The 17,791-nt window shown below is 32.1% G+C and overlaps 1 protein-coding gene across 1 annotated transcript; it reads right to left on the reverse strand.

Annotated features, from left to right (window-relative positions):
• Positions 1 to 671: 671 nt before the first annotated feature.
• Positions 672 to 17,236, reverse strand: LOC134258769 (G-protein coupled receptor 161-like). Its single transcript, XM_062741352.1, has 3 exons — positions 17,067 to 17,236; positions 16,680 to 16,830; positions 672 to 3,103 (listed from the first exon to the last, which is right to left on the reverse strand). The coding sequence occupies exon 3, from the start codon at positions 2,731 to 2,733 to the stop codon at positions 1,459 to 1,461; it is 1,275 nt and encodes a 424-aa protein (XP_062597336.1). The 5' UTR covers positions 2,734 to 3,103; positions 16,680 to 16,830; positions 17,067 to 17,236; the 3' UTR covers positions 672 to 1,458.
• Positions 17,237 to 17,791: the final 555 nt, after the last annotated feature.

The raw sequence follows: 17,791 nt of genomic DNA on the forward strand, positions 1-17,791 counted from the left end.
CAATACTGAATATCGATTTCCGCTGCCAAAATAGCGCTGGTCTGACAGCTTAAGAGACTGCACGCAATAAAACTCACCACTAGATATGCAGTGCCGTGTTCCAACAAGGGTTTTACAAAATATATAATTCAACGACTGAGCCAAAATATATCTTTTCGGAGAAGAAAACAATTTTATTACAAATTTCAGGTAGGTAAACCGTTTGAAACAGCTAAAAAATTATTTTGGTCTTAGTTGTAAGTTTTTTTGTAAAACCGGAACACTGTTGTTCTATAACATATTTTCGACCAAATCAAAACAATACGGGAACACCAGGAAAAGCATCGAGGTCATCATGAAATTCTACTAAAAATAGAAAATTTATATCAATGGCATATATAACCGGGGATCACAAACAATTTATAAAAATCAAACAAAAAATTACATTAGATGTGTGACATAACCTGAAAAATTAAAAATTAAAATAAAAAAAAAATAAAACATTACAAAAATTATATGAATTAATAGAAATCAGCCGCAATTTTTCTCACATTAACAAGAACATTTAAATAACCAAAACTCTACAATATTTAACAATGATTAAACCATTAAATGGCAAAAATATATGGTAGAAATTACAATAAAAAAAGTAAAGATGTAACTTATAATAATATTTATAGTTTGATATTTAACAACGATAAATTATTTTACTGGAAAAATAGGAATTCAATTTGACAACATTCAAATTCACCATAGATATATAAAGAAACACTTCTAAACATAAAGTTATACGACAAAAAATAATTCCAGTATATTTATTAATTAAATAGATTATAATTAATTAATTTTGCATAAAAAATAGAGAGATAAAAAATAAACACGAAGTGAAATCTAATGAAACGCAATGCTCGGATTTTTTTTAATGTTTTACAGATTGCTTCGCGCAATGGCGATATCTGTCACTATTTCATTTTTTTCCCTGTGTGTGATATTTAAAAGCGGCATTTTTTAAGATAACGAAAATAATAAAATTATTATTAAAATACAATAAATGAACATTGAACATTTAAAGTTTGGTAATTTATAAATACAATGTACAACTATGAAGAAAATAATGAAGCTTGGATTTCAATGACAAAAATATGGAGTGATTTTAGTATAAAAACATTAAAACACCATCAGATACTAATAAATAAGTCATCTGATTTTCTGAGGTATTAAATACTCATGTCAAAAAAACATCGATGTTTTGATTACTTGCCACATCGTTTCTCGTACCAAATAGAAGTACTTACATGTTTAAATCAAAAGACGTGAAATACAACATCAAACCTGGGTAAAGAAATAAATAACAAAATTGATAACAATCAATAATTTAGTGTTTTGGAAGAATCATATGGAATGCTTTCCTTTACACAACACTGAAGAGGTTTTTATCAAATGTCAAAGTGAGGTTTGAGACACCAGAGGGCGCCTTTGTCAGGACCGCTGAAACACGGCATTCGGGTTGTGTACCAATGAGGTCAAAGTTGTTGATGTCGATGATGAGTGCAGAGGTTTCTCGAATGGCACAATGTCAGATTCAATGCTACTTTGGTGTACAATGCCTTCTCTGGTAAACACAGATTCGCTCCCTCTTCTTGACAAAGACATATTTATACTTTCTCGACTTTGAATTTTCATTATAATTTTAACTTCTTGTCTAGCTAGTTTGCTTCTGAAAACATACACTAATGGATTACAAGCAAAACTCATCATTGCTAAAAGAATTGATATCGTTTCTAAAACTGGTGGAATATCTTGTGAATTATGCACACTCGCTTCGAGGATAATTATAATAAAATAGGGCAGCCAACACACAATGAAGGTGGACACCACCAATAAACTGGCAAGAGCTGTTCTCCACTCATCGCGGTGCCACAACAGTGAGCCACCTAGCCGACCACCACTGGTGCTAAGCCGGCGGTGAAGAATGGGTGCAGTGCTGCTTCTTCGCCGCTCACACCTAAGCGGGGTTTGAGTGGAGCAAGGTTCGTCCACCTGGTTATTCGGGATAACGCTATTCCTTCTCGTCCGCTCGCTGTTGTTTTGTGCAGCCTTGAAGATGACATGATATGCCCACAAGATAATACAAAGTGGCAGAATGAAAGTCAGCATTACTAGAGAAAACGTGTAATACCTTTCATCTTTTATTCTGCTTGACCATAATACCGTGCATGTACCTTTATCTTTCTGATAACGGTAGTGGTTCCATCCAAACAGTGGGGGCAGGGAAACCAAAACAGCAAGGATCCACACAGCTGCTATTATCAATAGGGATCTCCGTTTGGTTATTCTCATTTGATAGTGAAGCGGTGTAACAACAGCACAGTATCTGTCCAGTGAAATAGCCACAAGGGTTAATGTACTGGCTGCAAAGATAGCGTTCATTAAAAATCCAGTGACTTTGCACCAAATACTTCCAAATATCCAGTCCTCAGCGATTAAAGCACCAAACATGAACGGCATGACAAAAATAGTGTTCAGGGAACTACAAATTGACAAATTCAGTATAAATCGATTCGATATCGTTAATAACGCTGGGCGTTTGTAAAATACTAAAAATACTAATAAATTTCCCGCAACACTTGCGATGAAAATGAAAAATAGAAATGTGGCAGTTGATGCAATTTTAAATATTTCCATAGAATCTCTAGAAAACTTTGTGTCATTGTCCTGTTTACTGAACGAAGAATTAGCCTCAGCAACTGCCATGTTTCGTTCTCCTCGTCCAACGTTTGACTGCTGTCTACAGAACCATGGTGCGGTCCTTTCTACTGCGGATTAGTTTTCCAATAAATCTACAGATCGCTACTCGCCTGGGAGACGAATGTAACAATCATTGGATCGTAGTTATTCCGAAGCGCGTTCGGTCCAATGCCCTTTTGCGTTACCCAACACCTTGCCTAATAAAAGTTTTCTTTGTCTTTCATTTCGCAATGTTCATTTTGATTATTCTTGATAATACGATTGCTGATAATTACGTTTCTGACCCGTTCTTTCTCGTCCTGATCTTTGTACATAGAGCTCTCGAGAGAAAACTCTTCATATTTTCCATTTGAAACATCAGTAGGGTCTATTTTACCTGAAAATAAGTTCCAAATATTAAATAAAATCTTCAGCACTTTTATACTTGTATAGAATTGGTTTGACAGAAACTTGTAACTGTTCTTGACAATATATGCAAAGAAATACATCTGTAAAGAAGTTATTGAACCCATGTTAGTAGAAATTTTAATATCGGTGACGTCTTCGGGGAATGTTGACGAGTTTTCATAAAGAGAAAATGTTTAAAGTACATTATTTCATTGATATAATGGTTCCTTTTTAAGTATTCTTATGAGCATCAGTTTTTGTCTCAGATTCTTTTATTTTAAAGAAATAATCTCTCATTGAAAGTATATATAAAACCAACAGTTAAATTTTAAATTACTTTATTCTGTACGTACCACATGGAAAAGCATCACTCACTCCATTTTATATATCATTTGTATTTCATTTCATATGAAACATAACACTTATTATGATAAAGGCATCTTAATGTGTGGCAAAAACAGAGTAATTGCTTCTGGATGATACATATACTCCGTGAGCACAACAAAGACGGCAATAAAACAGTTGTCCAGCGTGCAGTTTCACTGTTTTCTATTTATAGCAATTGATAAACAAGGATTAATAGATCCGTTTACCAATGTTGCATTGTTTCGAAGGATCAAAAATTACAAAATAGAAATTTAGACACGAGGTTAAAAATGGTTAAACAAAAAAGAATGTATGAAAAAGTTCTATCAGTCTCTTCTTCAAAAATGTGTAGCAGTCGGGTATACAAACATTTTAGAAATAATTGATTTACAATGATGCAGTTTTTTCAGAGAAATGCTTTTAATCAATAACTATGATATAAGAGGATAATTTAATCCTTTTCGATCAAAAATCAGTGGAAACACCCTTTTTTCCATGGTACGATAGTATTGATTTCACACAGAACATAGGAGAGAGAGAGAGAGAGAGAGAGAGAGAGAGAGAGAGAGAGAGAGAGAGAAAGAGAGAAAGCGACAGATGGGTATAAAGCATAAAAAGATAAAAGAGAAGCAAAGAAAGTAAAAAGGTGAACAACTGCAACATATGTTCTTTATCCTCGTAAACAAGGATATAAGAAAAGATTCTTTGTGAAATTGACCAAAACCTTTAAAAAAATCAGGGTCATTATTTGGGACTGACAATAAAAAAAGTTCTTTCTTTCTTTATCGTTACTTGCAGCAACATACAAAATATCATATACATTGTATATTCGATTCCCGAACAAAAAAAGTCACCTTATCAGTTGTTTTAGATTCATCTTAAACTCAGAATTCAGTCTTATATAATACAAAGGTTCGGTACAATTTCTAATTCATTATTTCGACCCAGTTCTTGTTATCAGATATACTTATTGCATGGTAATTAACGAGGGCACCTTCGACTGAATAATTACTTTTATAGTTATTGATCACATGACAATCATTCAATGTCTGCCAATGGACCCCAGTGAGAGTAGCTTGGTAGCAAGTGAATACAAATGAAGTCTACACGATGTTTTCCTCTTATTCTTTTTACAATAAAACTGGCTTTCATATCTAGAAATTAAACATGTCAGAAAGAAAGAAAGTAAGAGTATAGTGTAAAAGTCCGGCATAGTTTTTTTGGATTTCGTTGGTCAAAGCACTGGCTATCAAACCGTTGGTTAAAATTTCTTATCCAGTGGTCAACTTTTAACGATTGTTGATGTTCTTCTGAATTTATCTGGCACTTATTAATTTCGCTATCCAGTGTTTTGAGCAATCCAGTCAAGGTTTCTAAGACAATAAAACACTCTTTCTCGATTCTTCCATCAATTCATACAGAAAATATTTTCAATTGATCTACAAAAGGATTCTACATTAAATGTTCGGTTTGTTTGTCATGTAAATATCTAAAAATTCTACACCTTACAATGTATATAAAATCTCCTTAATTCATAAATCCACTAAATTTTATTCGCAAGGCAATGTATCATTAAGATTAACATACAAACTGTTATATCCCTATTTACGCACTGTTGTCTACTGAATTTTTCGTTTAAGTATGTATTTAGAGGTCAGTGTTTGCTCTACTCCCCATTTTTATGGCTTGAGGGGACTTTTGAGCTCCACTACTGTTCGTTATTTCCATTATTATTTCATCCAGTTTTATCTTACTCTATTATTTTTAAGGTAAAATCATGTTTGATTTAATATCTACATAGTTCAACCATGCCCTTAAATTTCCAAAAGAAATATACGTGTACGTATGTATTCTTTTTTTTTTTTGTTTCCAAAGAATAATGAAGCTTTAGATACATTTTGTGAAAGAGGGCATCACCTAAATAAGGGTTTCAGCTTTTTTTTTTACAAGGTATGGTATAAAGTGGAGAGCGGGAAAACAAAAGAAAGGGCCCCATTTTGTTGTATTGCTAACTAAAGACATATTTGTATACTTCTTCGTCACGGCACAAGAACCATTAAGTGAAAATGGAAAGGGGGATTATTTTTCCCACTTCTCTTTAACAAATGTTTTCAACACTGTTACAAAGTGTGAACCTCCAGAGAAAATTTAGATGTGGGTAACTAACATATCTTAAGATGATCACTTTCTGTTTCAATGAGCCAAGGTTTTTCAATAATAGGAGCATTTGTTTCCATAATAGATTTGTTTTCAGTTGTTATCATGTTCCCGTGATGTCAATTTTAGTCTCTATTAAGCTTTGGAGTAAAACAAAAATACCATACAGCAACATTATCTTCAGATGGAATATATTTGGATACAAAACCATAGGGAATGGAGTATTTCGTTCTTCAGGGAAAAAATCGAGAGCAGTCTGTTTCAAGCAGCCTACATCTATCACTACACTCAGGATAAAGATATTCAATAAATTAGTAACACTTATACATTGCATTCATTAAACCAGCAGTATATATGTACAATTGAATGAGAAATTGATTCAATGTTCATACTACAGGCACTTGTTTCTGTAATAAATTGTTCAAATCATTATATTGTCTGAAATATTTTCTATTTTTATTACTGACTACATATTTGTATTGATAAATAGAAAATATGTCAGAAAGACCGTATGATAATAATAAAATCATTATATTATGGATTGTAAGTGTCTGTGGTTTATGCCTGTAGGTTGATTCAAATAAGCTGTAAATTGTACATGTAACATATGAGTATAGTCTTAAATCAAAGCCGACTTTAATTTCAAAGATTTATATATTCACATCCATTAATATATTTTCTCTTATTTCTACAATGTCTTATTTTTATAAAATTTATTGCACCCCCCCCTTAAAAAATGCCCTTAATAGAGCCTGTTAAGATTTTTTTCTGCAATCGTTATCCCCGGATTACACAAATAGAACATTTTTAAAACTATGAAAACTATGACATCTTAGTTCAAATGCATGTATGTATTTTACCAATTTACAAATCTTAGATCTGCATTATATGATCTATAGCAAGAAGCATGACCCACGAAAACGCGTGCAGAAGGACCATAATATTCTAAAATTAGTATTTTTAAATTAAAAAAAGCCATCGTTTTTTAAAATCAGCACCACGTTGTAATAAGAATGACAGACCAATATTTCAATTAATACTTCGCACTGTTAAATACACAAACACAAAAAATATTAATAATGCCTCATTTTGCTTCTGAATATGAATAAAAATTAATATTACTCTAATTATAAAAATAATATCGAAAATTTACACCCAACACTTATTCTCACCAAACGTGTCTCCTGGTTGGCTGATCCCTCTCTGTTGTTTTATTATGTGCCATGTTTAACACCGGTATTTATAAACTTTGACATAGATTATAGTCAAGCTATTTAACTAAATTGAAATTAAGCAAAAGAACCAGTTGATATCATCAAAGTATTAGGTAATATATACTATGATTTATTAACGTACCATGCTAATCCTTGTTAATCCCTTAATCCTGAGATCTGATCTCACGCAGAAAAAGTGATGGGCTTCAGTTCATGTTCATAGGTTGGGTTAGACAGAAATTAAAAAAAGAGAACGCAAACTCCCTAAGATTGTTCTACATCAATTAGACGAAAATGCAAATGAATTAAGGAGATCTAGACCCCTCTTATAAAACAATTTCTTACAATAATTTTGATATTTTGGCTATCGTCATATTGTAATTTTCCATTTTTGTATAAACTACCACAAGACATATTTAAAAAAATAACAAAACAATATGACACCATGCTAAAGATATGATTCTATCTATAGAAGTAGTTTATATTGTATAGAATTTCATTTTTTTATGAATTCTATCGATTAAAACATTATTAAGCATAAAAGGGCTAGGTCTTCTTAACACATACAAATATCATGATTCATGCAAGGCACTGTGCATCGTCAAATGAAATGGTTCCAGAGGATGCAAGGTTTGAAATTGAGGTCATTGCTTTTACGAGGTTCTTGAGAACAATAGTTCAATAAATGAATGGCCGCGGCATGTGTAATATTGTCAAATCTAGCACTCTCTTTCCATTGATCAATAGCGGCCATGGAGTTGACTGCAAATGGCTAATTATTGAGGATTGTCTTTGAGTCGAGTCAGCAATATTTATCTGGTGTCACAACTTCCTCTGAAGAGGTCAGTCTCCTTTCCGGAAATGTACAATAGATTCTCCAAATTTAGTTTTAAACTTTTTCGTCACTCTAAGTTGATTTTACGTAAAAATGAAATGTTAATAATACACACTTAAGCTAAAAAGAAAGGGCTTACATGATTAAATGAGTTAGAATTTGGATTAACCTTTTGTAATAAAATACATGTGATCTATCATGTAAATAAAATGATCTAAGATTAACACACAAATGTGGAAAATATATATATATATATATGTATTAAGCTTACTTAACATGCTTAATATCTACGTATCCGAGTAACTAATTATAGCAGTTTTACAAAACCGATAACTTGCATCATTCGACTGTTTATCGAGAGTACTCATTGACAACATACTGTATTAAGTCTTTTCATAACTTTTTTTAAGCCAAATAAAGTAATTTCGAACCCACTCTCATCACAATGTATTGCCAGTTTGTCATAAAGTGAAATTCATTATGGATTAAGTGGTCTTAATCCCTCTCCAGAATTAACGTTTGATCTAGATATACTCAATGCAGATTAATGAAAAAAACAGATTTTGAAAGCAAATCGCCGTAAGTAGATTGGTCAGATCTGCATGTACCTAAAGAATGTAACTCTTTGGTGCATGGAAGTCACATCAACAAGTGCAACTTTTTTGGGAAAACTTTTCAGAAACTTCAAGAAATCTGTAATAATTGAATAAATATATATATATACGGCATTTGACAATATTTTGACCTTGGCAGATGTGAAGATGTTTTATCTTTATACAAATATATATAAAACTTGCAAAGTACCAAATTGCGCCAACAGGACAAAATGCACAATCGCATTGGTCCTGTGGTTCGTGTTACTGGGACAAGGACGCCAAGTATCAAGGGATCTGCGACAATTTAATTCAATCAATGCCATATTCCTAGGTCTCCTGCAGGCGATATTTCAATGGGAGGATTGCCAAGTTCTACAGCACAGCAACTGGTTAACAGTATATAAAAGAGGACAACATCCCTTATTCTCAGTCAACGATCCCCCGAGAGAATTAACACTTTGTCGTCCCTGTGTTTAATTAGGCGTAGATACAGAGTTGTAACAAATTAAATCACTATACCTGTAGGTAAACCGACATTTAGTTTTCATGAAGATTTTACTTGTTTACTAGAGGTCTATGTATGCCAATGCTCGGTGAACTCTTTGATAGTATGGGATCTATAACACTTATAACAAAGAGCAAAATATCATTTGCAGTAAAGATAAAATTCTCGAAGAAATGGACCTTATGGTAGACAGAAGTTTTTGACAGAATTCTGTGCACTAGTAATTCCGAAAAGTAATGACACCATGGCTGATGATATTATGCGTTTTCATCATCAGGGTTTTCTTACAGAAATTCAGTTCCTTTCACATAATTTAATGCTATAAAGAAAATATCAAAAGTATACTTAAAAGACAAGATTCTTCTTCTCTTTAATGTGTTAAAAAGCCATAAAATTTACTTCTGAAAGACTTGCATGACTTTAATAGTAGAGTTAAATTAATGATTCCTTTTAGAGAGATAAGTTTTGTAAAACTTGTATTCAACTGATTGTGGGCTTAAAACGCATTGCTGTCTTTTTGTATTTATATATTACCACACCACTTTGTCTAATTTAGATGACAAGCAGTAATGTCGCCGGAGTTTTGTTGATGGGTATTCTAAAATCCTGGACCAATTCTATGCTACATTGCTTCGGAAATCCTATGGGTAAATAGTTATATGGATTTGGGTTGAACGGTCTTTTTGTCCATAATAAAAATACAATTTCATTTCACGATCATCTCACCCAAGTTAATTGATTCTCTGGACCTTCTTTGGACAAATTACGTAAAATTATGGAGGAGGTAACTTTAACCGTGTTGTGTTTGATTATTTATACTTCTCACCCAAAAGAAATCAGAATAGATTTTGAAGTTGTATTTCGAATGATTCAAGGCTGAAAAAAAAGTTTCAAGGTAATTTAGTACCCTCATTTTTAGCAAGGAAATATTTTACCAGTAAAACTAAAAGCTTGTTTTCAAACTTTGTTTTTGTACTTATCATGCTAAGGTTAGATTAACTTAAATAACTGGCAGTTTAAAATCTGGGGGTCTTCATACAACTTAATGGTAGATTTAAATAAAATTGAATATAAATGAATGTCAAAAATTAAACGAAGTAAATTACCCATTTTTTCTAGCATGTAATACAAAAATTAAAAAGATTGAAATTCGCTGAAATTTTTTTCTTGACAAAGCTATCCCTTCGATATTCAGGTCGAGCACAACTTCATAGAAATTTTGAGTATCGACCAATAGAAAAAACTTGCTGGGTGACCAGACCTTTGTGAGTTCTATTCACGCCTAAAAGAATTTTAGCATAATAGGGATATATACATGTAGCTTATATGTACCAGACCGCTGATTTTTCTCCTCTTATGAGATTTAGGGAATTTTACTAGAGTCACCATCAGATTTCTGTCAAATATTTATCTGTCTAAACACACAACGATTAATATCCATTCATTTACAGCTATGTAAATGTACACTATGGGAAAAAAATTTGCTAAACTAATATACTTTCATATCTACTTTAATTTTTTTTTCTTTCTTTTCATTTTTATTGTTTTTATTTTTTGGTGACGTTTCCTGAAAATCATTCACATAAAGATTTTAAAGGGAAGAATGATCTTATATCGAGACATTGAGATGTTTGTTACACAGTGTCCTTCACATCTTATTTTTTTTTATCCGCCTCATTATATGTTTATGTTTCACGGAACCAGCAGATTTTTATATTCAAAGATGCGCAATTTAAAAAAAAAAAGAAGTGATTATGGAAATGCCACAAACACAACAGGCAAAAATCAATATAGGTTGCAAAAACCAATGAAAAAAGAGAGAAAAAGACCTGTTTGGTAAGCATGTAGATTACGCTTTTAAGATGTTTTACAGCGCCACAAATTTTAATCTGTATCTTTTTGCTGTACTTTATCAAAGGTTGCAGACAAAAGTAATTAAAATTCTACCCATTATAGGAAAATGTTTCCTGAATGTCTTAAAACAAAACGCCTACTGACGTTAAAAAAGCAAACGGTGAAACCTGATCAATCTTTAAGTAAGAAGACCCTTCAGATTGCTTGGGATTTTATATAAAGGACTATGAATATCAATCTGTCTGCTCATCCCTCCGTCTGTCTTTCTGTCTGTACGAGTATGCAAGACTTTCGTTTCCGCAAGATATGAGCGTTTGAAATGTATTCCCTGTGGCTTCGGATTTGTGGTCAAAAGGTTAAAGACCAACGTCTGAGATTCTGTCCATTTCAACATTTTCGTTTCCATGCGATGTCCTGGTAAGCCTTCAAGCTTTTGGGAAGAACTTTTTAACCACACCTCCCTATGGCCTAAAGAAGATCGCTTATGATTTTGAGGTCAAAGGTCAAGGAAATAAAAATCGACATCCTGTTGATTATGTAAAACTTTCATTTACTAGCGATATCTCGAGAAGCTTTTGAGCGTCTCAATGAAATTTCATATCTAACTCCCAAGGGCCCCACCCGCCCCTTTTAAAGTGCCCCGACTCCTTCCGACCTCACCTCTCCATTCCAGATCCATACGTGCTTTTTTTTTCTAAAGCGGGGGGACAAAGTTTCTGTGAATTAGCTTGTGCATTTGAGTTTCCTGTGATTTTTAAAAATATTTTTAATTTTAAGCATCACATTCTTGTTGTCTCCTAAACCACTTCAATGACAAAGCTAAACTGAGTTTGTTTTGACAGACTCTTTATATGAATTGTCATCATAAGTTATCTGTAAGGCAAAGAAACATATTGTCATTTTTATAATCCCCTCCCTTATTCGTTGTATTAAAAATATTTCTACTCTTTCCAGTATGACTTGGTATTGCGGGATGGGCAACAGAATATAACGTACGCATATAACATTTATCTATTTTGTGATTGTAATATTTTGTTCAATGTTTATCACTAAAAGTCTGAATTCAAAAACTATATGTATGTATAAATTATATATGTGTATAAAGAAAGGTTGTTTGAAGGGGTGGGAGAATGAAATATATGGAGATGACGAACAGTTTTCAGGATCAAAAAACCATAAAACAATATAAAATAGGCGCAGAGTGAACACAGACCTCCAAAACATCAGAGGTGGGATCAGGTGCATGGAGGGGTGAGTATCCCCTGCAGATCCGTCACACACGCCGTGTGCTCCTTGTCATGATCGGGAAATAAAGGAAAATTCCGTAGTCAATACAGTGTGTTTATATGGACTTACAATTAGTATGAAAAACGTCAGTTAGCTTTTGACTCAGTGATAACGTTTATATTTGATGAAAAGGCCATTGTATCAACCATACAACTAACGAAATGATGACTTTAAACGAGAATGCTGATATCCTTGTTTCATCAACTTGTTTGTCAATAATTTAATTCGTTTTAAAAATTGAACATACCCAGAACATGCTCTTGCGCATCGGATCAACTGAGAGATATAAACTCCGAATACAGGTGATGAAGGTATATTGCTACATTAGTATAAGGGATGTTGACGATTAAAAGTTAAAGTCATCAAGTTCATCATAGAGCTTGGTTGTTAGATTATATACCATTAACGTCTTTTCAAGTAAATTATCCAAATATAAAATAGATGTTTCAGACTCGGTGGTATCATTTTATTTCAAGCTCACCAGGATATATCGTATCGACATAAGAATGGAAATAACCATTGTTAATTGACAATACATCGTCAATATATCTCAAAGTCGAGTTGAAGACCCCAGCAAGTGTTTTCTTCTTTTCATGTATAAGACTTAGGACAAATTCTGCTTCATATGAAGTAAAATTTGTTCTGAATCTTACACATGAAAAGAAGAAAACACTTGTGGGGTCTTCAACTCGACATTTAGATACATGTATATCAACGATATATTTATTTTAACAAAATAATTTTGCAAATGACCAATGACAATGTAAGTAAATTTAATTAAAAAAAAAATTAAGCAAATATTCGAGTTCCATTTTCATTGAAAAAGCAGCTGTTAATAATATCAAAATGCTGGACTTGGTTGTGCATTAAGTTGAAAAGCCGTAAGTTTTTAAGCTGTTGATTTAGGTAAAATCTTGTGATTTCAAAATTTCCAAAAGTTCCTTGGAATTTTGAGTATCCACGTGCACATCTGGTTTACACCACTTCAAGAATATATCGTGCATAGTACTCCTGAAGTTTCTCCTTCACTACTTTTAATATCTTCGTGAGGAATAAAGAAAGAGGCTTGGTTAAACATTTACTGGAACCCGCTATGTACCTTTGTTTGTAAGGATTTTTATGAAGTTTCGGAATCCAATATAGATGTGGTAATTCAAATTCATTTGTTACAAATATTCAAAACTGAAATATGATATTGAAGAATTTCTTGCTTAGAAAGGGAACTATGAGTATATTAAATTGAAAGACCACCTATAGAATGAAATCCAAGTTCTTTTAAAATACAATTTATATAATTAGCCTTACAAACGAAGACAATGTTGTAACCTGCTATGTCAGCAGGGACCAGTACGTACTGATCATGTAATCTAATTCTTCTTTCACTTCTGGATAATTGAATATACAGAAGGATAGATGGATTTCATATTGCTCCTCGATCTTTTAATACGCGATTGTAACATAGATCTGATACATTTAATCAGGCATTTTTGGAGGAATGTACAAATATAGATGTGGGTTTACATACACATACTATATTTACATTAACTCTGTAAACCATTATGAAACAGAATTGATAATAACCAATTAAGCAGAATTGATAATAACCAAAATGAATAAGTTTTGCTTATTTTTTTTTTCTATTTTATATATTTTTAAACATAATGAATATATTAAAATTTAGAGAAGGAAACATTCCAAGGTGGCAAAGGTTTATTAATGATAGCAGTCTAAAAGGGAAATAAGGAAAATAAATACATCAGTTGATTAAAATAGCTTGTATATTTCAATTCATTTCCTCGTCAACAAAGACCAACGTAACAAGATAACCTCTCTGAGATATTTTTCATGAATCAATTTGATCACAAAACCACATCATATAAAATAAAACCCAAGATGATACAGGTAACTTTAACGAAAAAGGATTGCAACCTCGGAAAAATGTCCGTTTTGAAGTTGTCCGTCCTTCTCTTAACTGATAAAGAAAACTATAGAACCTTCGCATTTAGATGTGGAAAATACATGCAAATTTTTGTTTACTCCGTATTGGTTATGATATTTAACATTTAAATTACATGTATTGCAATGTTTTTCAATACAGTCCAGCAGTTTTTATTCATACCATTCTTAATAACCACAGCAACAGCGTTTTCCTCTCCTTCAAACTTTATCATTAGTAATCATTACATGATATTCAACTTTTGTTCTATCGGATAAGAAAAGTTCAAGATAGGTAAAATACTAGTACTATTTTTCTTGATTGAAGGGTTATTAAATCCCTAACGCAACAAAAATCACTGATTCATTGTTTCCATGGCTATACTACTAGCAATTTATCACCATTTTTGTAAAGTTACATGTATCTGTGATAGAAGATCCCAAGGATGTGTATTTTGCCAGTCTTGAATTATCCATGATTTTCTTTAAAATTAACAGCAGATTTGTTTTGAAAACCAGCCTCTATGAAGGCTCAGTAAAGATTTAAAGTACATGTATCTTTAGTTAAAATCTAAACTTTTCAAAAAATTCCGGCTGTTGGCATGGCATCCAATACTCAAAGCAACCAAATTTTATTTGTTTTAAGTTGTAGTAATAGGCAAAGTTTCAAATTTTTTTTTGAAAATCGTCCATGCAATGATAAATAAATAAATAATAATTAAGTGGTAACAGAGAATATCTCCAAATGAGTAGATATGCATGCTGATATTGCTACAATACTCGATTCCCGTCTCTAGAAAAGTGTATGTAATCAATCAGTCGGAATACTCATTTGTTTTACGATTTTGCTCTGTTCCTTGGTGTTTATTCGTGTGAGAACCATGATCGATAGATTACCTAACGCTGGTCCTAGCCTTGTACTCTCAATTTGATATACCCCCATTCGTTAGCACCAGTAAGTGGTAGTTTTAACTAGAAAAGTGTCAACTAATTAGTGGTAACTATCTTGCCTCGGTATATGTGTGGTCTATATATTAGGAATTTTTTCCTATTCAGCAACTTTCAATTGGTTAATCAATGATTTTCAAGGGCTCAAAAGTCATTCCCATTTGCCCCAAGGCAGTTACATAAGACATTTGATGATTCATGTCAGTTTTTATCAAACTCATTTTTAGATTTAGATTTGTCTTGCTCAATTATAGAACTTTTTCATATATCTTTCGGCGGCCTTTTGCCGCCGAAATATTGTTTTTTATCCCGCGAAAATGGGAATTCTCTCAATTTTTACAACTTAGGTAGTTTTCTTTTATGCATTCATTGACTGAAATCAGTGGAAAGATGGATTTTGATCCGAACAGTTATATCAAGTCGTTTCTCTCCATGAATCCACCTTTTAAAATGTTTTATTGATATAAGTGACGAACACCAACGAATGCGAATTATGATAATTAATAAATGCATATATAGTGTGACGTAGCATAAGTCCAACATCCCGTCGACGAGTCTAGCTTCATTTTCTTACATCTCAGTGTAATATTAAAAATAGCAAACATTTTTAGAAGAAACAGTTTACATGTACTTTCCCCTTCAACTGATACTGTTTGCATTGTAACTTATATCGGTTAAAATGTTTCCTGTTATTTTTTACTTCCTCTTTTTGCCAAAAATAAACTAATTGTTAGAGGGAAACTACAACAGAAGATTAAATTTGTATAATTACATGTAGATATACATGTATATTTTTTTCATTTCCTCCCTGTTCTAAAATATATCCATAAATAGGTTAATTTAGTTCCACTATGTTATTCTTAGTTATCTAGATCTGTTTTAAAATAAATCTGTTTTTCTTTTATATTTGTTACGCACTTGTCCTTTCTACCATAAAAATGGTAGTTTTCAGAAATAATAATAATAATAAAAAACTTAATTCAAACTATCCAGGTATTTATAAAATTGTACAAATGTTTTTAAAATTTTGATTGAATGGGAATGAAGAAAGAAGGGGTTATCCATCCTCTTTTGACCAGGACGTACATGTATATAAATCAAACTCTACTATCAATTTTTATTTTCAGAAAAAAAGAAATAAAAATGCTTTTTAACAGAGCAAACTGCCAACTCAAGAAAAAATACACAAAGTTTATGAATTTTTGATGATACTATATAATATTGATAACGGTATGCCGTTTTTTATATGCCTATATGTATATATGTCTAGTTTTACTATCAATTAAGAAAACAATTAAAATAAGGATAACACACATTTTCTTCAAATTATTTTTTTGTATCTATGCAAATTTAGTTTGATAAAAATAACATATAGGAAATGTCTCTTCCTACATCATGTATACGTATTTTTCTAAAACAACAAATTAATGACACCACTACCATCATGTGCAGTTTTTTCCACCCAGTAAATTCTTAATATTTTGATAATTCCAATTGCAAGTACAGAGATTAAGAAAATTAAAATTAATTGTTAAAAAAAATCAATTTATATATTACATAAATACATACATTATGCATAAATACAATATAGAATATGCATAATTATACATTAAAATCAAATATAAAAGTTCATCATTGACTTAAATAACCGTAAGTATACCATCCTAGAGTATTCAAACCATGAAGAGACCATTGTTAGAGTCTATGTATTTTTACCTGATCGATGAATCATTTCATTTGATCTGGTAAAAATACCATTCGGTTGTGTGTAATGCATGAAACATATTTACATGTAGGGTACACAAACTCATTCAAGTTGGCATGATAACTTATGTATAAATATGAATGTATGTTAGAACTATACTCACCTCCTGTTTGAGTTGCAGGGACTCTACTTATCCGTCCTCCATCTTATCTGACTTTCCCCTTTTTTTAGTTTGTGGTGATCTATATTTAGCATTTCCTTTATTCTTATCCTTCTATTCAAGGCAACGGATGCCTAAATTGACTCATCTGTTACTAAAATTAGAATATTGCAATTTAAAAAGAAATGCACTCGGACATTTTTGCATTTAAATACAAGGCCTGGGTTGTAAGAAGTGCCATTTGTGGAAAAAAAATATGCAGACGTGAATAGTGGCTAAAATTTTCCTTTGTTTTATTTTTTGCACATAGTCAGCTGTGGATAAAAACAAAACAATATACATGTACCAACGGTTATGCAATTACATCGATCATCTCTACACAGGACCTACCTAGATCGACTGTCTGGGAGCACGCACGTGCTTACTGTTTTTGTCTACTATCATGCCAAGCATCTGGCACATTGCTATCACATTTCTCTGATAACATCCATAATACCACGAATGTGTACCTTTTCAATACAAAACACAATCGAATGACTCTCGGTCACAAAATATGTCTCAACCCACAAATACAGCGTAACTTTTACTTCCCTAATTTAAAATATACAGTATTTACATCCGAAAACATAGTAAACATAGTTATTATACCTTTGATGTCATATCTTAGAAAAACATCAACATTATTTGTATATTCTAATTAAAGAAATATTTTCTTACATAAACGTTCGTCTTCTAACTCCTAAATTGAGAGAAGAAGAGAGAGAGGTACATATCAAGGTATAGCGACTTGAATTTACTAAAGAAGTTTAAAGATATATATTTGCATTTCCAATGTCTTTGTCCGAGATTAAATTACAAATTGTAAATGTACTTTATTTCCCCATCAATGTATTGGCGCGGTTCCAAAAAAACCACGTGTAGGGCGGGTCAAACAGCTAGACAGAAGCAGGCTTGGAGCACATGGATTGGCGGAATCAAAGCATGTAAATATAAGGAATAACTGTCAGATTTTTCAATTTCATAACGATGATCAATCCATTGGCTAGCGTGATAATTTTATGCAAATTATCACTCAAGCCAATCGATTGATCACATCATGAAATCGAAAAATAAGA

Source organism: Saccostrea cucullata, unplaced genomic scaffold (assembly GCF_032062105.1).
Source record: "Saccostrea cucullata isolate Sc308-1 unplaced genomic scaffold, CSIRO_AGI_Scuc_v1 ctg27, whole genome shotgun sequence".
Taxonomy (NCBI): Eukaryota; Metazoa; Mollusca; class Bivalvia; order Ostreida; family Ostreidae; genus Saccostrea; species Saccostrea cuccullata.